The sequence below is a fragment of the Camelus dromedarius genome, chromosome 5 (genome assembly GCF_036321535.1).
Source record: "Camelus dromedarius isolate mCamDro1 chromosome 5, mCamDro1.pat, whole genome shotgun sequence".
Lineage (NCBI taxonomy): Eukaryota > Metazoa > Chordata > Mammalia > Artiodactyla > Camelidae > Camelus > Camelus dromedarius.
This window is the reverse complement of record NC_087440.1, coordinates 80372216-80399199: the sequence shown is the minus strand read 5'-3', so window position 1 is coordinate 80399199 and position 26984 is coordinate 80372216. Positions and strand designations below refer to the sequence as shown.

The window sequence follows — 26984 nt, the reverse complement described above, 5'->3', positions numbered from 1 at the left end:
TGGTGACCAATGCTGCTGTTCTGCAGATAAGGGGAGGGCCAGACGTGGTGAGTTGCCAAACCTGCTTCCCCCAAGCAAGAGATGTTGGTTAATTTGCATAATCCATGAACATGTCCCAGGCTGTGGCATTTGGCCAGTCTCTTCACCTGCCAAGCCCCAAATCACTCACTCACTCACTTAATTATTCATTCGACAAATTTATTGATTACCTGCTGTGTGCCAGACTCAGTGCTAAGTACCGGGGACATAATGATGAATAAAAGTCAGACCTGGTCCCCAGCCTCTTGGAGCTTATAGTTAGGATGGCCAAACATGCCAGCTTTTGTGGTTCTGGGGTAGCTGTTACCAGCACCCCTTTTCCTCTCAAAAGTGTCCTGGTTTGAAAGATAAATTAGATGGTCACTCTACTGGCAGATAGTGGGAGAGGCAAACCTTATGCATATAATCACACAAATAAGTGTAAATAAAATCAGATGAAAGCTACAAAGGCGAGGGAGATGGAGCTGTGAGGCACGTGAGCAGAACTGACCAGGACGAGTAGGATGGGAACTCAGGGCAGAAGGAGCTAGGGGTCAAGCTCCCGTGTTGGAAGGAAGCCGGGATGCCTGAGGACTTGAGAGACGGAAGCCTCAGTGGCTGGAGGTTTGTTAGCAAAGGGAAATCTGTAGGCATTTAGGCTGGAGGCAGGCAAGGGTGAAGCCCTGCAGGGCCCGATGTTGGATTTTACCCTAAGAGCACTGTGAAGCGGCGGCTGTTCCAAGCAGCGGGGTGACATGAGCTGATCGGTCAGTACGCTGCCATTTCAGTCCCTCCGATAAAACCCAGATCGCAGCAGTGGTAGTTATGAGCTGGGTTGACGTCGTGCATTCATTCATCAGCTAAACCTTTATGCTGTGCCAACCATGGCACCTTGCTAAGTGTTCTGCTCTGGATTCCTGAACTGACTTATCCTCGGAGGTGCCAGAACTCAGGTCCTGGAAGAAGCCTTCGTGGACCCTCCCGGGGGAGTGGTGCCTACTTGGTCCAGGATCACGACTCACATTTGCCTCTATGCTTATTGGGCTGTATTGGCTAATCACCATCTACTCACCTGCGTCTCACCCAGGACTGAGCTTTTTGAGGTTGGATCTGTTTCTTTTATCCGTACATCCCTCCTGCCCAGCCCAGGGGCCGACCCGTAGAAGATCTTGCAGATTAAGCAACGAATGAATGGTGCTTGTATATCTGTTTTGGAGACCAGGAGACCTTCACTTAGAACCTTCTCAGAAGCACAGCAGAGAGTGATTTTATTTCTGTGCATTGGAAGACCTTTCTTTTTGGTCTGGTTTTCAAGAGCACTGCTTCTGTCTTCTTCACGCATGAGCAGATTCCCTTGGTGTCTGCAGCCCCAAAGCTTTACGTATTTAGGAACGTAATGATGTTAAGGAAAGGAGGACACCTGAGACGTGCATTCAGCAGCCTGTGGAAATCCTCGCTGGGGGAGGAATGCCGAGCCAGATGAGCCTTCTCCTTCCCTGCCCTGGACTGTCGCTTCTTCCAGCAGACTTCTGTGCAGGAGACTTGGGTCACAGCCGAGGCAGCAGATGACCTCTGGGGAGGGCAGGATTGGGTTCTTTGTGCCCAAAGACACAGACCTGGCGAGTTGAAGCGACTCTCTCTGGGCTGTTGCCCTGAAGCCAGAGGCACTGCCCTTTCTGCAGTGAGGCGGTCACGCAGAAGATTGCTCAGTGTGTGCAAGATCGGGCCTGCAGCCCCCGGCCTGTCTCCACAGGCTCCCACTTCATTATTACTATTGTTTTTATCCCTGGGGGGTTGTTGATTCCGTCACTGTTCAGTGAAGAAGATCTAAAGCTTTTAAGCCAGAAATTAAAGAGCTAATGGCAATTGGCAGGCCACTAGGAAAATGAATTTGCAAATGAGAAGTCAGTATTCCAAAAAAATTTCCATGAGAATAAAGCAAAAACCCAGAAATGAATGCTTTGGTGTCCACATTTATATACAAGTGTGCATGTGTTTGCTCCTTGTTTAAAGTGAAGCAAGAATCTCATTTAATGCGGTTTGGATGGTGTGCAGCTCGTACAGCTCTTTTCATTACTCATAATCAAAGGTATTCGTTTAAATAACTAATATTTACTGGAGGGCTGTCATGAAGCAGGTGCTGCGTTAGGCTCCGATGATTAGAAAAATCACATAAAAAAAGGATGTGTGATGCCTACTTCCTGTCCTCCAGAAGCTTCCACTCCAATATTCATTGTTTCACTAGTTCATTCACACGGTGTTTACTGTGGCCGCGCACTGCTCTAAATGCTTTATGTTTATTAAGGCATTTAATCTTTACAGTGATCCTTTGAGGTAGGGGTAAGCAATGGAGGAACAGAGAAGGTAGATAATATGCCCAAGCTTAATTGACAGGCAGCACTGGGATTCGGACACAGGCAGTCTGGCTCCAGACGTGTGCTTTTTCACCACAATGCTCTGGTCCAGCTGGGGGAGACCGATGTGGCTTGGGTAGTTAGCTGGAGTCCGGAATGATTGGTGCCAGAAGATAAGGAAACACTCAGGCCCCTATTCACAGAGCCAGGAGTCTCTGACTCAACCTGTGGGATCCCCAGAAGGACCTCCATCCACCTGCGAGAGGACCACAGCGAGTAATGATTATCTGTTGGTTGTGCTCCTGAGGGACACAGCTTTACATCTTCACATAAGGTGTTGAGTTGCGCCAGTATATTCTATTTAAAACCGAAGTATATGATTTGTCATTCAGGTCTGCAGGTAGGAGTCACTTGCCTGTCTCTATTGAGAACATGTATTTCGCCTTCGTTCTTGGTAGAAATGGGCAGAAGAGATGGAAAGCTTGATGAGGTTAGCCTTACTGAGTCAGGAAGGGCTTAACCTCCCGTTCTTTGAAAAATGAGGATCAAAAGGATAAACTCCTACTTCTCTGTTGTCCGTTTTCAGGTGGAAGGAGGTGGTGTTAACAGATAAGCTGTGGAAAAAGGCTTGCAAGCTGGATAGAGAGTTGTTTGTAGGAGCTTGGAGAAGGCCAGAGTTAAGGGCTGGACTTTTAACCCGTCCCATCTCTGTCACTTACTAACTTTTAGTTTTTTTTTTTTTTCTGTTGTTTTGCTTATAAAATGGGAATAATAATAGGGTTTATTATTACAGGGCTTTTGTGAGAGTTAAGTGAGAAAGGAAGGCATGCTTCAAATGCTGGCTCCTAAGAATCTTTTTATCAGTGTCTAGAGCTTTCCTTGAAGGCTCTGGGATCATCTTTACTTCCTTGTCTGCCTCCACATCAGCCTGTGCTCATCAGAGGGAAGTGCTGGTAGTAGGTGTTGACACACTTTCTAAGGGGGCACAGGAAATGAAATATTAATTTGGGATTAATATTGAGCACTCAAGAGTAAGAAAGAATCCAAGTAAACAGCTGCAAGGAAAACAAGGTAGCAGAAGCATCTTACATGATGTTATTAATCATTTGGTAAATTTCAAGCTCTCTCCAATGCAGTGGCAATGGAAGGAATCATCATCTTGGATTTATCTCACACTGCAATGAATCAGAATTCCGGCAGCTGCTTCTGCAGCCCAGTTAAAAAAAAAATTCCCAGAAATTGGATAGACTCATCTTTGATAGGAATCATCTCAAGTGCAGAGAGAGCGGAGCCTACATCAAATATTCTCCTCAGGACCAGGGTGATTTTTCAACATCACTTGGCAAATTTGTTATTCAGCCTGTAGAGGCTGAGTCCAAACTGAGATGAAAGGCTGACAGTTAGTTAGTCTGAAAGTTTATTGATCTTATCCAAGCATGCACATATATCTCTGCTTCCTTAGTGGACTAGATGCTTTAAAATTTCTCTTATTTCATCCTTCCATGTAGTCAAAGATCGAGAGAAAATTAAGTCTACATTGTAAGGCACAATTTGGAAGGTAAAAGGGCTCCTCCCAATACGGCTTGATCCCATGTGGCAATGTTTGGATAGGCCAGTCATTAGGGTATCCCTAGGCCCTAGGGAATTAAATTTTAGACCATTTTCTCCCAAAGAATTAACTAGTGGTAACAAGGAAGGCTGGCTGGCTCAGACCGTAGACTCTGGATGTGCCGTCCTGCTCATCTTGGGTTTCTCTCTCTTATTCTACAAATGAATTCCCTACTCGTGCGTCCAGTTGGCAGGTGGCCTTCACTTTGCATTTATAACCAGGCTGTAAAGCTCCGATGAGAGCCTGCTTCCTGGATCCCCTGGGGGCCCGAGGAAAGGCTAATATTTGCACATAACTGGATACTTAGGACAGCAGGAAAATAAACACTATCACCATATCCATCGTGGCTCTGAAAGTGCTTCTCTCTTTGCCTTTTTATGGCCTGGGCTGGTTTTTGTGAGCGGTTATTTGTGGGAGACTGTGAGATGGTTAAGTCCGTTAGGATGGCTGGTCCACTCAGGCCAGCACAGGCCTGACTGCCACACCGGCATCTGCTGGGGTGGGAGGTGAAGACAGGTGCACATCAGTCCCCCTCTCCCCTGACCTCGCATAGACACTAGGAGTGTCTGGGTGGGAGCCAGCCTTCTTTCCAGAGGCAGGGAGCTGGGGTGAGAGGGTCTGAGATGGGGAGAAAGAAGAACACGAAGGGTGGAGAGGAGCTGCCTTTCCAGCATTTAGGACAATGATCTTCTTGTTGACAATCCTGAGTATCCACTTGCTAGCTTTGCTGGGCACTAGATGTGTGGCCACGGGCAAGGTGCTCACTGATCTAAGTCTCATGTGTCCCATGGGGATGCCCATCTCCCAGGTCACCATGAGGTCAGCTGAGTTAATCTATGTCCTGGTAAGTACCTGTTACTATTAATGTCATCACATATGAAGTAACAAGGCACACTGCCTGAGGTCATATTGACATTAAAAAAATTGGGGCAACAACCCTGCAAGGAAGGGTGTCTCATTTCATCGATGAGAAAACTGAGGCTCAGAGAAGCTGAGTACCCTCCCCAGGCTAGGCATGCACACTTTATCCATGACCTTTCTCCTTTGCAAGAGGGAAAGGTGAGGTGCTTATACCCTCTCTTTCTGTCCTGAAGTGAAGACTTCTTGGAGACAAGAAGCGCCTTGCTGGGGGTGGCTCCAGGTTTCCTCTTGGGTACCCTCCCACTATTGTTTGAAGCATGTCTTATGAGGTGGCTTTGCTCTTGGACGTGAAATAGCCTGTCTCCCAGCCCCAGCGTGTTCACTTCTGCGGCCATGAAATATTTATATGTGAAATGCTTCTGAAGCAGGAAAAATAAAAAGCAACTGTGGCGGACACATTAATATCACACTTCCACTTCTCACCTGAGGCCCTTCTGCCGCAGGTGTGTGAGGAGGTGGAAGGATGCTGCCACGCTGCTGTTGGGGTTTGGAGTCGTTAGGGGCACTTTTGAGCTGTAATGGACACAGTCTGCCAGTTGCCTTCCTCTGTCTCCCCAGGGTTGTGGCTTTCCTTCTGTCCATGAACGGCTGAAAGCATGCCCATTTGGAATACATTTAGGAAGCCACTTTCCACCCCGACCCCTCTCTCCCTGCCTCAACCTCTTTCCTAAACCCCTTTGCCGACTGTGCCCTCTTGAGATTAAGAACGTTGTAGACCTAGAACTACTTCTGTGCCCTTAGACGAGGTCCTTTCCTTTTGTCCCAGTGGTATAAGCTGTCAGTGAAATGCCCGTGCATCCTGGGTTACGCCGTCCTGCAGTCCAAGCGTAATGATGAACAAAGCCCCCTTTCACTCCGCAAGTGTCCTGGTTTGGACAGTAAATCGAACCATCACCATGGTTATTAGTGTCCATGCATGTGGCAACAATTGGTTGCCTTCTTTAATCTCAGACAAACCTGAGTGATTGCTGCTCCATCCTTGTTTGTCGGGCTTTTTGGTGCCACATAAGGAAACAGGAAAAACAGATTATCTCACCGAGTACACAGATCATAGGAGAAAAGCCACAGACAGTTAGTGGTCCCCTGTGGGCCATCACTCATCCCAGTGGAGCGCTCACACTCACGATGGTCTTTCCTGCCATCAGGAGCAGTGATTTGTGCAGCCTCGCATTGCTTCGTGGGGTGACAGCACCGGGGGATCCTGGTGGGGGGACCTCCAAGTGCGCTTTACCTCCCCACTTCTCCACATCCACACCAGACCTGCCTCACTTTGTGAGCGGCTGTGGTTTCTCTGCTATGCCTTCCTGGTGGTCCTAATGCCTGGGGGGTGGGAAGATGGAGGAGGCAGGAGGGAAAGAGATTCTTTTATTTACTTATTTTCCAGTTTTATTGAGATATCATTGACATAAGACACTGTGGAAGTTTAAGGTGCACAACGTATTGATTTGATACGCACATATTACAAAATGATGACCCCTGTGGCATTAGCCAACACCTCCACCATGTCATATAACTCTCATTTCTTTTTTTGCAGTGAGAACATTTAAGATTTATTCTCTCATAACCTTCAAGTATATAACACAGTGTTGTTAACTATAATCACCATGCTGTACGTTAGATCCTGAGAGTGTCTTCAGCTTACAACTGGAAGTTTGTACCCTTGACTGACATCATCCCATTCCCCTATCCCCAGCCCCTGGCAACCACCATTCTACTCTACGAGAAACAGATTCTTTTAGATCTTGGCTCCTTCAAGTCAGCACACCACCACCGCCACCACCTCCTCCTCCTTCTTTTTTTTTTTTTTTTTTTTTTGATCATTATATATTTTTTGCATGTTGAGTTATTTTCTTATGTTTTTCTGTGTTACGAAGAAATAAATTGCTTTCCTCTCACACCTCTGGGAAGATCTTGTGCCTAAATTTATTACTTTAGTTTGTCCATTCATTTATTGATTGAAATATTCATTTATGAATCGTTTACTGGGTGGGTACTGGAAATTCTAACTTACAGGCTAAAAAGGAAATTTAAAAAGGGGTGGAGTTAAATTGTAAAGCGATACCGTCTTATCTATAGTATGCTGTCCCTGAAGATTGAAACTTTCACATCACATCTAGAATAATTTTTTCTTCTTGAGCCTCATAAGGCCTCTCTGACCTTGGCAGTGGTTGAACTTCTCATTAAGCAAACGCACGATGCTCATTAAGTCTGCAATTGTGGCCGAAAATGATGCTGATGCTGGCTGAATCTATAACTGATCATTTAAGCCAGACGGTACACGGCTCAGGTTCGTCATTTCATTATCTGCGTGCGCAGACCTTTCTAATGGGCTGGCTTACCTTCACTTTTGCAACCTGAATGCAGAGGAAAAAAAAAAAAACCACTTAAAAAGCAAATGCATTTAATTTTAAAAGGCCTTACTCGAGTTCAAACAATTAAGATCATTAGAAAATACTTTAGCAAATTAATAAAGTTAGAAGTATGAACTCAGTCAAATATTCTTATTGAGTTAAAAATGATGCCATTGATTCAAGTGACAACAGTCCTTTTATACTGGGCTTCCCCGGTGGGTATGTAACCCGAGTTTGCTAATTCATTTTAATTCTGGTTGTTTGCTGGAGTCTTTCTGACCTATAAGATCTAGATAGACTCAGACCTCACTCCTAGGACTGTTGATCCTTCAAAGCCTTGCCAAGAGCTTGGAGACTTAGGCGCCAGACGCCTTATTTTTCTCCTTTCTTACTTCTGGTTCTAAATCACGTTCTGGCCCTTTGTGCCCATAACAAGTCTCACATTTAAAACCACTTCCCCAAGGCATTTGCTGATATAGCCCACTTCCCTGAAGGTTTAGGGAATGAGAGAAAGATTTACATCACGGACATGAAGCAAGTTAAGGTTAGATACTGGACGGACCTACTTTTCAAAAGTCCTGGGCTTTTGTTGCAAGTAAGTTCAACTGAGACTTCCTTTTCTCATTTGCTTCCGTCTCTTCTTTTTTCAGGGATTTCTCTCTCTTTTCTCTGGTATTTCTCTCTCAGGGTGTAAAATCAACCTTTCCCCAATTATTTATTTATTTTTTAATTAAAGTTTTAATGCCAAACTGTCAAGTTCTCACCAGATCCAGCAGCCAAATAAAGTCTGCTGCTTCCATTTACATTTTCAAGGAAATAGTCTAGTTAGAAGTAACTCCCTGTGAGGTTAGATTCTTGGATACTGACAGTCTTCCTCCTTCATCTCTGTCTGGAGGTAAGCATGGAGGTGGGGGAGGATGGGTGCATTCTGGGTACCCTGTGCAGAGGAAAGGTCGTAAATGTGGCTTTAGGCCAATCAGGGCTTGAATTTTGGCTTCTCCACTTCCTGGCTGTGTGACCTTGGGCAAGTTACTAAACTTTCCTGAGCCTGTTTCCTTTTCTGTAAAGTGGGGATGATATTACTTTCTTGCAAGCTGTAGAAAGGATAAGATTGAATGACACACAAGTTGTGGGTGGGATAAAGTGGAATAACACTTCTAAAGCACCTGCCTTAATGCAGACTCTCAACAAACGTTACTTTCCTATCCTTTCAAATGATAGGCACTTTCCTTGAGAGTTACATATGTAAACATTAAATATTTAAAAATTGCGTAATAAAAAAAAATTGAAAAGGAACCTCACTTTGGATTTTTTTGATGAAGCAAATAATTATCCCTGCTTGTCTTTGTTGCAAATCTGTATGTTTATATGCAACCCTGGGTCTCCTAAGGATGTTTATGTGTAATTCTCAGCACAGCGGGGCTTGATTGAAACCAAAATCTTTTGGCAGCTTCACGGAAGTTGTAAATATTAGATATTGGTGTTGTGATTTGAGGCCACCTAAGAGACTGGGACTAGAGCTGTCCCTGAGGGATCATTTCCAGGTGGGCCCATCAGAGCTGAATAGATAATGAGGGTAAGAACACCAGTCAAGTCCTGTGGTTTGGTCTGAGGGCACTCAGAGCATAGTGAAAATGGATATTTTACCAGCAGAAAGGACCCGCCATCTGTCTTCTCTGTAAAGCAGGAGAGCATTGTCCCCCACTGGATAAGTGATTGTTGTCAATTAGGGCGGCAAGACACAACCCATGTGGCTGGATTTTAAATCCTGGGGTGCCAGGGCTTATGTTAGAAACTGGCCAGTGTAATGTTTCATGATCTTAGAGGCAGGAAAGAATAAACAAAAGACTTAAAAGAGATTTTTTTTTCTGTTGTCCAGTCAGTTGTCTCAGGGTTTTGCCAAATCCAGCCAATAGCTTGGTTTTGTACAGCCCTCGTGCTAAGAATGGTTTTGCATATTTAAAGGGTTGTGAAAAGGAAAGAAAGGAAAAATACACAACAGAAACCATATGTGACCCACAAAGCCTAAAATATTTACTATCCAGCCTTTTATGGAAATGGTTCCCGATCCTTGGTCTAAAGAATTTGAAGTCTCTCAGATTAATGGCAAAATGTAACTAACACTGATTGATTTTTTAAGTTATAATCTCATTTGTGGCAACCACTGCCTGCCTGTCTTAACAAAGCTTAATGGGCATTATTTCGGATAAACATAATCTCATTTCAATATTTAATTGTGTCTGGTGATATCCACATGAGGTTATTACAGTTTTGTCCACAGAATGGAGTCTCTGTTTGTTGTTTTAGAGGTAGTTTGTATTTCTGTCACCTCCCTCTGAAGCCCCCACCTGTCACTTCTCCATAGGTCACCTGGTGGAAATCTCTTCCTGCCGTCTTCCCTGGCCTGAAAGAGGTTGGCAGGGGCCAGCTCAGGAAGGGCCGCTGAGGAATTTTCCACCTCATTCTGTGCACGCTGAGACCGGGGAAGGATTTTCAGCAGGGGAGTGTGTGATCAGAAGCCAGTTAAATATACGTGGTGCAGAAGTCCAGGCCTTGGGATGGGGGCCTCTGTAGGGGCTGCGATGCACACATTGAACCTCCTGGAAGAAGCGGGACCCAGATTAGACCCTGAAGGAGGAGCACACTGGTGGGAGGGCAAAGCCAAGGTCCGGAAGTGTGAGGGGATGTCTTACAGAATGTAGAGCGTCCTGCCCGGGGCTGGAGGCTTTTTCAGTAGTGTGGGACGAGGCTGGATCACCAATGTGGCCAGATTATTGGGAATTTTAAGGTGTATGGAATTTCAAATCCAGTAGCCAGTGAGGAGTCACTGTCACTTGTTTTAAAAAGGAGCAGTGTGCGTGTGTGTGTGTGTGTGTGCGTGCGTGTGTGTGTGTGTGTGTGTGTGTTCATGTGCTGAAATGCCAGTCACGAATTTGGCTACTATTTGCTCAGCCCTGGCGTTGGGCTAAATGCATCACGTAGGTCATCTCATTCAGTCCTCACAACAACTCTGTGGGGGAAGGTATTATTATCCTCAGTTTGCAAATGAGGGAGCCTGGGCTCAGAGAGGTTATAATAACTAGCCCAAGGTTGTGAGGTGAATGATGGGCAGAGCCATGACAGTGACCAGGAGCCCAAGCTCCTAACTCCTGAAACAAGCTCAGTGTAAAACATTCTAACAAAACAGAAAGGAGAAGAGTGAGAAGGAAAGGACGTCCTGCCTTCCAAGAGTGACCACTGTGGGTGCCAGTCCTCTTAGGCATCTTTCTATGTATGTGCACAACAAGATGGATGCGTTTTGTGTAACCTGTGGCAGGATTGCAATAAATTCTGTGCCTGCAAATTTTACATAAATGACAACATACTATATATCTAGTTTTTTTCCCATTTAAAACTAATCTTCTGATTTTATTAAGTAAACATAGTGTTAAAAAACAAAATTCAACTGAGTGGATTTAAAGATCTCATTGGCTTTATTCAATGGTTTATGACTCGGGCAGCATCTCATCCAGCTGCTGGAGGGGTGCTCCGAGGGGTTGTGCAAAATGGAAGGTTTTCAGCAAAAGGGAAGAAAGGATTATTTTTAGGTCAGGATGCCTACTTTTGTAGGGGAAGGAATAGCAGGGGTTTTATCACACAGATTGCCTCTTCTTCCTCTGCGGGATGGAGCAGGGCCCATGAGACAGATTACCTCATTGGTGCTGACCAGAAAATGCTGGACTGCTGGATTAAGATTACATTTCTGGATGCACCTAGAAGATACTATATTTAGCAAAGTAACTCAGACAGAGAAAGACAAATACTACATAATATCACTTATATGTGGAATCTAAAAATTGTACAAATGAATCTATATACAAAACAGAAACAGACTCACAGACACAGAAAACAAACTTATGATTACCAAAGAGGAGAAGGAGGAAGAGCAGAAGGAACAAGTCAGGAGTATGGGATTAACACATACAAACTACTATGCATAAAATAGATAAGCACAAGGATTTACTGTATAGCACAGGAGATTGCATTCAGTATCTTGTAATAACCTATAATGGAATATAATCTGAAAGAAATAAGTGAATCACTTTGCAGTACAACTGAAACCAACACAGTATTGTAAATCAACTATAGTTTACTGAAAGAAAAGAATAAATATTTAATGCTGGAGAGGGTGCGGAGAAAAGGGAACACTTCTGTGCTGTTGATGGGAATGTAGTTTGGTGCAGCCATTATGGAAAACAGTACGAAGATTCCTTATAAAAATAAAAATAGATTTACCATATGATCCAGCAATCCCACTCCTGGGGAAGGGATAAATTTGGGGTCTGGGATTTGCAGATACTAACTGTTACACATAAAATAGATAAACAACAAGTTTTTACTATATAGCACAGGGAACTGTATTCAGTATCTTGTAATAGCCTCTAATGAAAAAGAATATGAAAAAGAGTATATATATATATATATATATATATATATATATATAAAACTGAATCACTGTGCTGTACACCAGAACTTAACACATAGTAAATTGACTATACTTCAATTTAAAAAAGACTAAATATTTTTTTAAAAGATTACATTTCAAAACTGTAGTAAAGTCAGGTATTAAGTCCAGGTTTTTTTTTTTTTTTTTTCACCATGGGCTTTAGCACAAATGGTGCCATTTAGGCCTGTGCTTTTCTCTTTAACAACAGTATTTTACTTTATGACTGTACGCTCATCCACATAACCAGTCTTCTATAGATCATTGCTGGTTCTTGAGCAAGAAAATCTTTTTCTTTTTAATTTATCTTTTTAAATTAAAAAAATTTTAAAATTGAAGTATATATGATTTACAATGCTGTATTAGCTGATGTATAGCATAATGATTCAGTTATACATATACATATATATGTATATATATATTCTTTTCCATTATGGTTTATTACAGGATATTGAATATATTTCCCCATGCTATACAGTAGGGCTTTGTTGTTTATCTGTTTTATATGCAGTAGTTTGTATCTGCTAACCCAAAGTCTTAATGTATCCCTTCCCCGCTTCCCCTCTGGCAACCACGAGTTTGTTTTCTACGTCTGTGAGTCTGTTTCTGTTGTGTAAATAAGTTCATTTGTGTCATATTTTAGATTCCACATCTAAGTGGAATTTGTAAGAGTGGTATTTGTAAGGAAATCTTTTCTTTAAAGAACTTTTTAACTGAGTCTTCTGTTTTCTCACTTTCTTTGCAGCATGCCCTTGATGCTGACAATGCAGGAGTAAGTCCAATAGGAAACTCTTCCAACAACAGCAGTCACTGGGACCTTGGAAGTGCCTTTTTCTTTGCTGGAACTGTCATCACCACCATAGGTATCCCCCATTTGCTAGAATATTTTCCTCTGCAGGCCCTCCTGAGTAATGGCACTAAAATCAATACTTTGTCCTCATAGAGTACATGGCGGCTGGAGGTTCAAACGAGGCTTATGAAACACTGTCACATTAATGCAGTAGTTGTGTGGTGGCTTTCAATAAAAGGCAAAGCAGAATGAAGGATTTCATTTTTCAAAATGAAAGACCAGGGAACCTTTAGTTTGAAAGAACCTCATGGAAAGGTTAGAGTAAAAGATCAACCTCTGAATTGATCAGTTGAACTCAGATGCTCAGTTAAGCTCAGATTCCTTCTTAAAAAACTACTTTTTATTAAAGTTATACATAAAAGGACCAAACTGTTCTACAAAGTGTGTTATGAAGAACAATGGTCTGTGTCCTTCTCCCTACTTTTTCACCTCCCCTGGGGCAACTGCTTTCATCTCTTCTCCTTGATTATTTTGATACTCAACTTCATGTCTTCCAATATCACATTTGTATTGCACTTTCTGAGTTTTGTTTTAGAGATGATTTCTTGACTTCCCATTGTGGAAGATGAGGAATTAATTCTCTTTCTTCTTCCTTGCCGCACTGTAGAAGGGCTCTCTTCCTGTCCTCTCATCTTCCCAAGATAGTTCAATTAGATCAAAAGTGAATGTTTGCATTATTTTGCTAGGTAAATGCTCTTCACAATTGATCATAAGATGATCTATGATTACTTTTCCCTGTACCAATGTTTGTCTTGTATTTGTGTGTGTCTTTTTTTCTGATATTTGAGGAGTTTTGCATTGTTGTCATAGGGTTAACTTTATAATTATAATCATACTTAATACTCTTAGTGTTCTATTCTTTAAGCAGTATCTATTAGTTCCCTGTTATGGGTGATGACATCTCTTCTTTCCCTCCACCACACAATTTTTGTTGACACCATCCTTTTAATGTTTGCTTTTACATTGTTAAATATGCTTATGTTTCTATTAGATGATTTGCCCACTTCAAATAAAGAATCTTGGCTCTCAGCTATTTCATACGATGCAATCAGGGAACTTACTCAGCATCTCAACTTCTTTTCCTCTTCCGCTATCAATGATTACTTACTGTATCATTCTGTAACATCAGGGTATATATTTTACATTTTATTCTATTACCTGGATACTCGAAACTATTTTAGTCATAGTTCTATATTAAATATCATCAGTGTTCATCTCTAGTCATGGTTTTCATCATGGTTTTTGTCATCACCACTTGCTTGACTGAAACCATCTTCAAGTAGTTGCCTTAAGAGTGGCTCATGGGAGCCATATTCCCTGGGTTCTCATGTTGTTCAAAATGGTAGCCTTATACTTGAAGGGCAGTTGGATGGAAATGAAATCCTTGACCAACATGTTCTTTTTTAAGGATCTTGTTGGTGTTACTCCACTTTCTCTCAGTGTTTATGTTGCTGTTGCTATGGGGAAACCTGATGCCAGCCCAATTTTTTCCCCATTTGTAAGTGCTTTGATCTTTTTGCTCAGCTACTCAAAAGATTATGTCTTTATCTTTCATCTGATACTACTACCAGGTTTTGTCCCTTTTATTTCAGGAAAACTTTCCTGATTGTTATCTTTAAACATTTTCTCTGCTGTATAGTTTTGATTGTGCTCTTTGGGCATTCCGATTATACATCTATCATCACTTTTTTGCCCATCTTCTGTGTCTAGTGTTTTTCTTTTACTCCTTTCTAACCCTTAAAATTTGGTTTTTAATTTGTTGATTTTATCTTTTCTTCTCCTTTTGTTTTGTATGTGTTTTTTTCACAGTGCCTACTCAGCCATGTGCTTCTTCCAATTTTATTTTCATTTTTGTGATCATTAGGGGACTTTTTTCTTTCCTATTTTTTTTCCTGAATTCCATTAGCTCAGCTCACATTTCATCTACACTTGTTCTCTCACCATTTCCTCCTTGATTTCTTGTATCTTTGTGGTTTCTCTGTGATGATTCTTAGCAGTGATTACTTCATAGTTGTTTACAATTTTTGTCTGGTTGGGGCAGTGTTTTTCTGCTGAGTGTCTTTCATTCACTGGTAAGTTTTGCTGCTCTTTCACACTTTTTAAAAATGGAAGCTTTATACTTATGCTGGGTCAGTTTCTTTTTAAAATGCATGATGCCAAACAAACTGGATATTTCTAGATCAGCTATCTGCTGAATGTTTCCGTAGGGCTGGGGAGAGGAGAGCAGGAAGAACAGGTAATCTTTCAGGCACATCCCAAGAGTCTCCTCTTTCCTGCTGCCAAAGAAACAGAGTGCTTCCTGAAAATATGGCCCATCTGTGTTATTCTCTGCATAGTTCTGCTTCTGTTTTTCTGGACCAGATCAAGCTCAGGGAGTCTTCTTCTGCTATCTCTTCACCCTATATTCTACCCTTGGAGCAAACAGGAGTATCTCTTTTGGTGTTCATGGTGAAACCTTCACTTTCATTAATTGGATTTTTGCTACAACTTTTGGAGATTTGCCACTGATGGACCCTTTCATCATTCTCTGTGCTTCTTCTTTTTATTTTTTCCCATGTTGCTTCTGTCTAATCTCAGCTTCTTTTGGTAATCCTGACATTTATGTTGGAATCCATAGATTAAATACCTCTCCCAGCTCTGCTGAAAATGAGTTTGAGAATTATCTGCTCCATACAGTAGTGAAGTCACACTACAATAAAAATTCTCATTCAGAAGAATGGAGACACACAGCAGTCACCAGTTCATAGTAAAGATGGACAGACAGTGGGAAGCCTTTATGCACTCTAAGTAGGAGGATTCCTTTGTTAACATTTATTTATTCTCTTTGGGAGGAAATCCCTCATCTTTTGTTCTCTGAGGCCCAGCTATGGGAGGCCTTTTCCTCTCCCTACTTTTCATAACCACACATTAAGTGGGTTTTAGAGAGTATGCCTTTTTTTAGGGGGAGATGCACATCTTTGATGATTGACTTCCTATTGGTGCATGTTTCAGAGGCTAAGGGTTGTTTTAGAGGCACAGGTTTTTGTTTTTGGTTATAGACCTAATCTTTAGGACCTGTGTTCTTTCTATATTGATACAATCAAGAAAGTAATGAGAAAGTTTAAATTAACCTATAAAAAGTTATAAGAACATTTGGAATGAAAGGGGGTTGTCATTCTTTTTTTAGAAAGCCTCTTAATCTAATTATATAACGTACTAGGTTCATACTTGCAAATCTGCGAAAATGTTAAGATCAATTATTACAAGTATTAGAGGTCTGCATTACACTGGTGAGTCTGGGGCTTACACTCCAGACAGGATTAGGTCATATTAGTCCTCAATCCCACAGCACCCAACAAAGGAAGCAGGGTGATGTGCCACCGTTTGATGAAAGGGCAAAAAGTGCTATGCACCTCAACATCACCTGAGAGCATCACTGCAGTAGATCAGAGACAACCAGTGTCAGGTTAAATGGTGTTCAACGGTCTGGTTACTGAGATGGGGAAATGTGTCATGTGCTTTAGGGGGATTTACAGTAAAATAATTAAAATTGAGAGAGTCTAGGTGACTTCAAGAAGTACACTTTGGAAAATGTACTCCAGTACCCAGTATTGGATCCATGAGACAGTAGTGTATATTAAAGAAGACAGAAAAAAGAAAATTCTAATATTCTTATTTTTATAAAATGGCTATATCAATGGTCTGTATGATGCATGGAAAAACACTAGAGCTACATTGCGATGTTTGCTGATTCATTGTGTTAACTTGTTAGGATCCCAAGGGCTTGGGGTATTGAACAACTGTGTTCATTGACCCACATGACATTATGCAACTGAGAAATGGTGGTTCCATCTGCCTAAGGAGGGATGTATATATATATATATATTCGATATATAACATTTTCTGCCCTTTTAAGCATGCTTACATTGGAATCTTTGAGTTTGTACAAATGACATCCTTTCACTTACTCACTCTTGTCCTAATAACCATTTCCCAATGGTATCCTTTCCCGTATTTGGCCCCCAGGCCTCAGGGGAAGAATCACCTTGTCTAAACTAAGAAATCCAGTATCTTGTGTGTGCGTGGCCACAGTCCTGAGTTCAGAGACAGACGTGAGATCTGGACTAGGCCAATGAGCAAGTCATTTCCTGGGCTTTTGCTTGAGATTTGGAGGAAGTGAGTTCTCTTTCTTACTGGAGATAAATCTGGAAAAACATAAGCCCAGGCCCCCCAGGACCCTGCCATTCATTTTCTTCCCTCAGTAGGTTGATTTGCCGGGAATTCAGCTAACAGTAAAGAAGCAGAGTATGAAAAGAGGGGTGATAATTGGGGTTCAGCTTACATCCTTTGAGCTTGGGATGAAGCTACCCGTGGATAGTTAAGAAAGAAATATTGTATCTCCTGCTATTTCTGGGGTCTATACATTTCCTTTTTCACCGACGCGAGTCTGCATTGGGTTTTCTCTCGCCTAAGACTGAAAAATCCTAACCGATACACACTTACGGGTCAGAGATCACAGAGAACCAGTAAGCATCCTCTGACCTCCCTAGCCAGTGCCTGACCCTGCTGGCTGCTGCTGCTGCTTCCCATCTCCTTTGGGCTACTTGCTTCTTGGTTTAAAGTCTTAGACATAGCTTCCTATTCGATGAGCCTCAGGGGTCGTGTGCTGGTGTCCTGGCAACCTGGGATGCTGTTGCCTCTGTAGTGGGAGGCAGGACACTGTGTCATATCGAGGCACAGAATGGGGACCTTTCCCAAAATCTGAAGGCAGGTGGAGGCTGAACAGGAAACTACTACAAAACAAACACAAAGCAAAAACAAACAAAAACAAAACCCAACCCAAACCCCAAGTCCACTTCAGCATCGTGGCTCAGTGTTAGTGTTAGAGATGGGGTCCTCTTCTATTCAACAAAAAAGTGCAGTTTTCTCTCTCACACTCTGTCTTAATTGAAAAATAACGTGTCATGAGTTGAACACCATTTAGCTGGCTAAATTTTAACTCCAGGGTGGAGGGTCTTTAGAAAGTCATACAATTAGAGATTTCTGAAGAAAAACATTAGTACAATGTTAGTTACTAGAATAATGAGTGAGGAAATAATGTTTTTTCCCCCCTCAATTATTTAGTGGTAAATTCATTCATCACAAGTCTTAGTGAGGTTTATAAGAGAGCTTAGAGCCTGCTAATTCTTCCCGTCTTCCTGAGAAATTTCCTGTTATTTAGGACTCACGCAGTAGAGCAGCTGCAGCGGAGGAGCTTTTACATTATTGGTGGAATACGCCAACGTTAGCCTGCTTGCTTGAGTTCCTATAATGTGCGACACGACTCTGCAAACATTTCCCCATATTACTGAGGTTCTTTGAAAAACACAGTCTTTGATGGAGTCTTGTTGGATCTACTATCAACGCTGTAACCACATGTTGTTGGAGGCTTAAGAGGGTTTTGCTTTTGCGGTAGTGTGACATCGTGATAAAGACCTTTGTGCACGCACCCATGATCTTTGCCTCTGGTTGTTTCCTTGGAAAGGCCCCCCAGGGACTGCTGTGTCTAAGGGTCTGGACCTTTTAAAGTCTTGCCAGATTGCTTTCTAGAAAGACTCTCCTGAGCCGCGTGAGGTTATGTACTACTGAGACACGAAAGATGTGTTCATTATTTAGAATGTGGATTGAGAGAGCTTAGGAATAATAGTCTTTTCTGAAGAGCAGTGATACTGGTCAGTATCAGAGGTCCCTTTTGTCTGGAGATATCAAAACACTTCTTGTTTTTAACAAGGGTTTTTCCTGTGCTCAGATAGACAGAAAGATCTACCAGAGTGTGGCTGAAGGGACTACATTCAGGCTCTTCTCCAAACCAGGGGCCATGCCAGGAGGAAGGCTAGACTGCTGTCTTTGTCGAGGTCACTCTGCACCCTGTTCCTTCCCTCAGTAACGAATTCTGATGGGGGGAAGTCCCACCACCTCAATTGCTGACTCTGTTGATAACAACTGGCTTTTCTAAGCTGGATGAGTGATACTCTGTGTGCAGATTCTTGCCCACAAACATCCCTTGTGGAAGGACCACAAATGATTGCGTTCCTACCAGCTGCTATGGAGCACAGTTAGATTTTGTCTTTGAGGCAGGTTTGGATTCAGTCACCTGACTCTACCCACATCAGACGGGGCCCCCGGTCAGGTCCCAGGTGGTAGCCAGTGACCGTGTCACTTGCCTGGTGGCCTCCATGAAGAATTGTACCTGCCATGGTACTGAGGCAACTATTTCTACTTAACCAGCGAGTGGATTGGTTGCTTAGCCTATGGGTTTGGAAATTAGCGGTCATTGCGGCTAACACTGACTGAGTGCTTGCTCGGTGCCAGGAACTCTGCTCCACATACATTATCTCACTTAGTTTCACACTGACCACACGAGGGAGGGACTCCTATGTGTCTCATTTTACCAATGAGAAGACTGAGGCCCAGAGATGTTAAGTAACTTGTTTAATATCTCAAGGTTAGTAAGCCACAGAGCCTAGTTTTATTCACCAGGACCAGCCACATAAGGCATGAGGCCCAGTGCAAAATGGAAATGCAGTCTCTTGCTAAAAAAAAGATTAAGAACATCAAAATGGCACCAGCAGAGCATCTGACCAAGCATGGGGCCCACTGCACACCCATAAATGCACTGACAGTCTGGTTTGAGGACAGAGACTCTAAACCAGATACCAGAGCTGAACAGCACATGGTTTGGCCAGGATTTGACCTTGGCATGAAGATAGCAAATGGAAGTGTTCCACGTGCGCTGCTCAGGGCTGAGTCCTCTTTAAACACCAGCTTTCTCTTCTGAAAGGGCAGGGCTGTTTTCTAGCCAGGGGTGACATGAGCTAAGCGCTGCGTTAGTCCCTTCTCGTTCACAACAGAATGTTCTTGCCGGGCTGGTCATCTCCTGCCAAAAGTCACCAGAAGCCCGCTGGTGGAGGAGCTCTCGGGACCTCCGCTTTGAGAAACGCAGTTCTCATCTTCCGGGCTAGTTCTGCCTGACCGACCCCGTCTCCCTCCGGGGCCTCTGCTGCCCCTGGGATACCCACACCCCAACTCCAGCTGGGGGCCCACCCGCGCCACTGAGCCAGCCCAGCCTGGTCCTGGTGTTGTGAGAGAACAGTGGAGGAAACTCCACTGTTTTCTAGAAGGAAAATAGGAACCAGCCATCTGTTTTCTCTCGGGGCTCAGCTTTCCTGGAGACATATTGCTCTGGAGTGATTCCTTCCCACAGAAAAGCCGGGGCAGGGTGGTAATTGCTGACACTGACCGAGTGCTTACTCTGTGTCATGCTTCGTATGTGTTTAATCTCCACGGGTTACTCAGGCTTCACCGTAGCTCTTTAAGCTCTCAGGTGGCTGCTACTCACAGCCCCGCCATCCAGACAAGGAAAGCGAGGCAGAAGGGCAAATGGCCCAGGACCTGAGGGTTAGTAAGTGGAAGGAGCAGAGCAGAGGTCCCCGCATCTCTGCTTCTAGAGCCACATACAACTGTTACAACTCACTTCAAAGTTGTACCAAGCCTTCTGCAAGGATGGGCGGGGAAGTCTAACAGCCCCGGTACCACTGGAGGCAAGAATCCAGGAGTGTGGTTTTCCTGGTGCCTCAGAGCAAAGCTCCAAAATGTAACTTCTGGAATTTTCTCAGAGTGAGAGTTGAGGGTCAAACTGGAAAACAGTCTCTCCATGTAGTTCATCAGAGGCAGGAAACACAACACACACACACACACACACACCCATGCACAAAACGTAGCATTACTCCAGAATGGCAGTTCCTTTATGTCTGATATGATGTGATGACCTTAAATGTATTTAAAGACATCTTTGAATGTCACTTCGCTATAGCCATTACCCAAGAACTCTGCTCTCATTTTACGATAGTGTTCTAGCCTGTGAAACACTGACGCAATAAGGAGCCAACGGTAATATCACTTGCACTGGTACAGTGCTTTACCGTTCATGATTTTCCCCAAGTCTCCCCTGAACCCCTCCGCACTAGGATTTGGAGAGGGTTTGTGAGTCCAAGGACAACAGGGTCAAAGGAGGTAGGGCTGGATTGGAGCCGCAGCCTCTCACTTCCTTCTCATGCTCCTTGCATGACGCTGGAACGTTCCCTGAGCACAGTCCTTCCCCAGGCGGCAGGGCAGATCCTCTCTAGAAGCTGGAGGAGAGGGTGCGGCCCTCTTTCGGGCTAATAAGATGCCTATTCAGGAGGTTCGGAGCCTCACTTCGCTTGCCTGTGTCTGCAGTGTGTTTCTGAGATATTCAGACTAAAAGAAAACCTATATCCTTTGACAGTAATTAGGCAGTTAGGAGACAGTCAAGCAAGAGTCGTAAATGTTTCCACAAGTTATCAGCATATTTCCAAGAGTCCCCATAATCCTGAGCATAGGCACATTTATTCCTTTTCCAATAGGACTATGTTAATGTAAATCGGATTATTCTAGAGGGAAATGCTTAAAAAATGATTTTGTCCAAGTTCCTGAAAACACCTGAAAAAATTCTGAGAGCCTTTCTTTTTTTTTTTTTTCCTTTTCACAAGTAAATAAAAATCATGGTGAGTAAAAGAAATGCAAGATTAGGAAGGCTTGCCTGAACAGTCATTTAAGAAATGGAAGCTATAATTTAGATAATTTGTGATAAGAGATTTGAATGATTCTGACTGGAAAACTGAAAAGGAAAATAATCAGGTGACTCATTGCCCAAAGGCAGAGAACAGTGAGTTCTCCAGGCCCATAGGAAGATGAATGATGGACAACCATCAACATTATCTTTACTGTGTTGCATCCCCAACACGCCAACGGCCACAAGCCCAATAACTTACCAGCTGCGTGGATTTAGAAATGGGCTCCACTCGAGTTGCCGTGTACGGGAGAATAGTTAGGTGATAGCTGGACTTAGCGCAGCACTGCAGCACTGACTGGTGTGAAAGTTCGTAACGAGTAATTTAGAGTCTCATCTCTGTAATTTGTGCTAATGCTATAAGCCTTTTTCTCCCAGTGCTACTTTCTTTAGTCCCATCACACAGAGTGAGCCAAGTCCTCACTAGACGTAAGTTACTTACGTGATTGCAGAACTCTTGAGAATGCAGATGTGGGTGTTTTCAAAGCACTATTTGAAATAACATATTAATAGGTCTGGCTATAAAAGGATTCTTTTGTAGTTAAACATCCATTCCACCAACAAACATTTATTTAGCACCTGGTGACCCTTGGTGCAAGAAGTGGGTGGGAGGAGGGATGGGACTCAGATGATGTGGCGTTTCCTAGTAAAGAATAAAAGAAAACCACGCAGAGCTGATCATCACTATCAGTGTGAAAAGAGGCACAAATGCTTCTCTCCCCCGCTCTTTACTGTTTTCAGGTGCTCCAGGGCAGGGCTGTTTGATGCATGGATCCGATCTCAGTTTGTACTTGACCACACATCCTCCTTAATGCGGGGCACTCATCACCCCAAGAAGGCAAATGCTGAAGACAACCACAGTCTGTCAGGTGGAGGGGATGCCCATGGGATGAGGCTGTAAAGGAGAAGCTCTTTTCAAATCTAAAAAAGACAACAGTGACCCCTTCTCAGGGTGTTTGGGGTCCCTTAACCAGACATGTCCAAGATTTGTGCTGTTTCTGAAATGGATGGCATCATTTTCCATTAGAAATGCAATTCTGGGTGACATAAATTTCCTAAAATGTCATCTAACTAAAAACATTAAGATCCTGGAAATGTGGATGCCTTTGAAACTATTTTAGGGAGAGAAGGATGAGAAGCAGTGGAACAATGTTCTGAATTTTATACGGCCTTTGAAATGAAGTTCTCCCTGAAACTCATGAGGTGGGGAGGATGGAGAGACCCTTTAAGAGGTTTGTGGATTCTTTGGTTCAGTCTTCTCATTTCTCTGCTGCCTCACCACTCTCCCTCTCTCTTTTTAACATTTCTCACCAGGGTATGGGAATATTGCTCCAAGCACTGAAGGAGGCAAAATCTTTTGTATTTTATATGCCATCTTTGGAATTCCACTCTTTGGTTTCTTATTGGCTGGAATTGGAGACCAACTTGGAACCATCTTTGGGAAAAGCATTGCAAGAGTGGAGAAGGTCTTTCGAGTGAGTACTGCATCTGTTTAAGCTCTAACCTTTGTGATCCACTTGGCTTTAGCCTGATAGGATCCAGAAGGAATTACCAGGGTATTATTACGTCATTGTCACTTCTAACGGAATAGTTTAAGTGTTACGGTTGTACTTTTTATCTTGGCCAATGGTAGTCATAGTAGTGTGCCTAAACTCCCTTCTCGTGAGTAATTTCCTCCTTTAGGATGGTTGGTTTTCGTGGACTCATACCACGAGGGGGTTAAGTATGGATTTGCCAACACAGATTTTCTGAAGAGGTGAGGCATACGCAGTTTCTTATTAAAGATAGAAGATCGACTCCTTAGTGTGTTTGCAATAAAGTAGAGAATTATAAATCCACCCATTTTGTTCCTGGAACTGCTTCACTCCATTTTATTTCCAAGCAGTGTCTTCAGGCTGATCCCGGCTTCTAAAACCTCTTCCAGAAGCCTAGGTTTTCCACGCATTGCTTTGTGCTTCATGTCTGTCTCCTCATGGCCTCACCCTCTCTCTCTTTCCACTGCTGAGTTCTCCCTCAGCAGTAGTACACTAATATACTCATTCATACTATGGTGTTGATGATTGCTATTGTCTTGGCGAGTCTTTTCTCTTGAGAATGCTTGCCTTTAAACAAGGGACAAAAGTCTCAACTCAAGGAATTTATTTACTCAAGATGGTGTTCCTGGCATCAGTGACAGGCACGTGGAGTCTGTGTGACTGGTCTGGAGTTCCCATTACCCGTTAGCTCACGCCCATTTAACAGAACACTAGTCTTGCTTAGGTGTAAGGTCGTTTCTGTTCTCTTTCTCTTTGTTGACCTAATTCTCATGTCTTTCAAACCTTCTTCAGGGAATTATTTCTTATGATGGCCTCATATTTAAAAATGACAATTTGAGATCTTTTTCAGAATCTAGCGATCAGTGGTAAGTTCTAAGGCTGTGCTTGTTTCCCCCTGTGAGACAAGAAATCATGACATAAAGCTCTCTTTAGAAGAATGCAAGGGAGCTTGCCTGTTGAGCAGTTTCAGAAATTCTGTTAGAGTGAAGTGAAGGAATAAAGCACCAGATCTGGCTGAGAATCACCTTCTATAAGCTCAGTCCTCTTGGCTGAGCTGCCTCAGTTTACTCATTGGCAAAAGGGGATGGAATTCAAATTGACTTTAAAAGGTCTTGGTAATGATTAAATGAAATAATGTACAGAAAAGAGCTGGGCACAGGGCCAGACGCAGAGTTCAGTGCTGCTGCACGTCTGTCTTCTGAAAGAAGCACTTGATGGCAGGCTAGCTACCCACTCGAATTTCGTGAGTTGCTTGGTGGCATGCTGGTTTTCCTGGAATGTCCCACAACCTTTACCCCGATGCACCTGGGCTCCGTGGTCACCATGGAAACCGTCAGTGCTCAGAGTGTCTGCTTCTCAGATGCTCAGGTCTCCCTAAACTAGACATGGCAACTCTGTCTCCAAGAGCTGTTTTGAACTTCTCAGAGGTCCCCTTTTAGCCATGGCCTCATGGCTTCCAACTTAGAGAAAAATGAATCTGGTGGATTGAACACTCAGAAGAATAGGATTCAAATGGAGAAATGACTGATCTGGCATTTTTATTTTTCTATAGCTTCTCTAGATCTGAGTTTATTTGTAGAAAGAAAGGATTAGACTAAAAGCTTTTGAAATCTCCCTTCAGCAAAAATAAAATTTCAGTTATGGTAGTTTAGCTGAGGGAAGAGGTTGCAATCATTTTGTATCTGCTACCAAATTTGGGGTCTTCGTTCCCCTAATGAATTTCTGACTGCAGGTAGAAAGGACTGTTCTGTCCTCTCCAATGGACGATTCACAGGACTCTGAGACAAAGCCTTCAACATCTCACGTTTCATTTTTCTGCTGATGGTCCCCTCACTTCCTTGCAGTGCCGTCCAATACTGGGAGTCCTTCAGGAAGGAGCCGGCAGGATATTATCAAATTGGCAGCTCAGGATGCTTGTGTGTGCAGAATGTTGGAGGGTGCTGTTGGAAGGGATGTCTGAGCTCCAGGACAATTCTGAGCACACTTCCTGAATACATGGACAATGGATTCTGCAGTAGTTTGCTTGCTGTGTGTCATTTTGGTAGAAAATCTGAAAGCTCTTTGCTATTCACATGAACTATATCTAAAAGGCCAGTTACTCTTAGGTGATTATTTGAGAACTGAAAATTGTATAAACCAACAAAGCCTGGGGGTGTGAACTTTTAGCTCCCGTGAGAAGGTTCTTTTTTTTTTTTCACCTGCTTGCTCAGTGAGTAAGCCTTTTCCTTCATCTGGTGTGTTTTCTCTCAACTCTCGGGAAGAGGGGATTTTTAGCGGGGTAAAGATAAAATATACATTTTAATAAGCTTCTCTATTACACACATGAGGTGACATGATTTGGGTTCTTCTTTTGAATTCCAGATCTGAGCCTCGTTTTATTTATTTTTTTTTATTTTTCATTTTTTTGAGCCTCATTTTAAAGAATTGCTGGGAATCAGTGTATTATTTAAGAGTGCTTTTGGCATTCTTAAATACTTGACTGTTGAGGTTTTTGTGAGGTATAATAAATGAAAACTCTTTTTTTTTCCCTCTGAAGTTCGGAAATAATTGAGAAGTAGACACCAGAGTCAGATCAGCAATCGGTCAGCTTTATTGCTGAGAAGCTCGTCAGAGCATGTCGCTTTAGCTCTGACACAGGAAGGACTTACCGACGACTTCAGCCTGAATTAGAAGGATTTCCCTGCTGTATTAGCTTTCTATCTGGTGTAACAAATTAATTCAAATGTAGACGCTTAAAACCACACTGGTGTATTATGTCTCAGTTGTGTAGGTAAGAAGTCTGGGCAGGCTTGGCGAGGGTTTCATGATCAGGATAACACAAGGCTAAAATCAAGGTGTCGGCCAGGCTGGGCTCTGGATCTGGGGAAGAACCTATTTCTACAGCCATTCAGATCTTGGCAAAGAATAGTCCCCTGTGGTTGTAGGACTGAGAGTCCTGTTTCCTCGCTGGCTGCCAGGTGGGGGCCATTCTCACCTTCGAGAGGTTGCCTGCTTTCCTTGGCACAGGGCATCTTCATCTTCAAAGCCAGCATGGAATCCTTCCTGTATCTCTCTGACTTCCCCTCTGCCATCAGCTGAAGACAGTATCAAGCTTTTAAAGACTCGTGTGATTAGCTCAGGCCCACGTGGATAATCTCCCTGTTTTCAGGTCAACTGTGAACAGAACAGAAGAGAGTCACGGGAATGATCAGACATCACATCACAGGTCCTGGGGATGAGAGTTGAGCATCTTCTTGGGTCATTTTAGAAAATCTGCCTCCCACACCATCTTGGTCATTGGTAGCACAGGCCTCCTCTCAGGGAGGGCAGGGTCAACTCCCCGGCCTTGCTACATCATAGAGAGCAAAACAGAGTGCACCTCTCTGCAACAGATGGTTTCAAACAAGAGAAGAAAGGGGCTGAGCCGAGGGAGCTCAGTCCCTTCTGCCGAGTCCACCAGTAAGTCACTGTGTGGCTGAGCAGTGGGGGTGAGAGGCTTGGAGTGTTGTTACGCTAGCTGGAGTCCTTCCACAGGGAACAGGAGGCCAGGAAAACAGACATTGCCCCCAGGGCCAATTTACAGTGGGTTAAGAATTGGACACATTTCTCGCAAAGCAAGAAGCCCCAAGGAAGGTTGTTTCAAGTTTGGTGCATCAGTTTCCCAATGACAAGTTGAGGATTCTGGCACCATTTTCAACGTGCAGATTCCTTCCCACACCACCAAGTAATTCTCTGACGCCAGCTGGGTGTCCTACAGTTCAGTTCAATTCTGACACCATCACCCTGGAGACAGCATCAGATCCCACAGCTAAGGGCTCAGTCCCACGAGCCTGCCGTCCACCTTAGATGCCAGTTACAAGTCCAGGTGGCTACCTGCGTTTCTAATGAATGAGGATAAATCAGAGGTTCCCACAACACCTTCCTTGGGCTCAGTTAGTTTCTTAGAGCAGTTCACAGAACTAAGGAAACCAGTTTTCTCACAAGATTACTGGTTTATCACAAAGGCTATTTAAGGATATGAACCAAAAGTGAGATGAAGAAATATGTAGGGCGAGGTCCAAAAGAGTGGAGCTTCTGTCCCCATGGAAGATGGGGCCTAGCGTGGTGACATGTGGAGTGTTCACCAACCTGGAAGCTCTCTGAGTCCCCTCCCTGTTGGGTTTTTATGGGGGCTTCATTACATGGGCATGGCTGATTCAATCATTGGCCATTGGTGATTGAGTCAACTCCTAACCCCTCTCCCCTACCTGGAAACTGGGGTTTGAGGGTGGGATGG

The 26984-nt window shown here is 43.3% G+C and overlaps 1 protein-coding gene across 2 annotated transcripts in view; it reads left to right on the top strand.

Moving 5' to 3' along the window:
* Positions 1–26984, top strand: part of KCNK10 (potassium two pore domain channel subfamily K member 10) — a 131539-nt gene that overhangs the window by 70357 nt on the left and 34198 nt on the right. For both annotated transcript variants that reach the window (XM_031454153.2, XM_010989163.3), the window contains exons 3-4: positions 12482–12599; positions 22509–22669. In XM_031454153.2, the coding sequence (XP_031310013.1) occupies positions 12482–12599; positions 22509–22669 (279 nt within the window). The remainder of the gene's footprint in view (positions 1–12481; positions 12600–22508; positions 22670–26984) is intronic.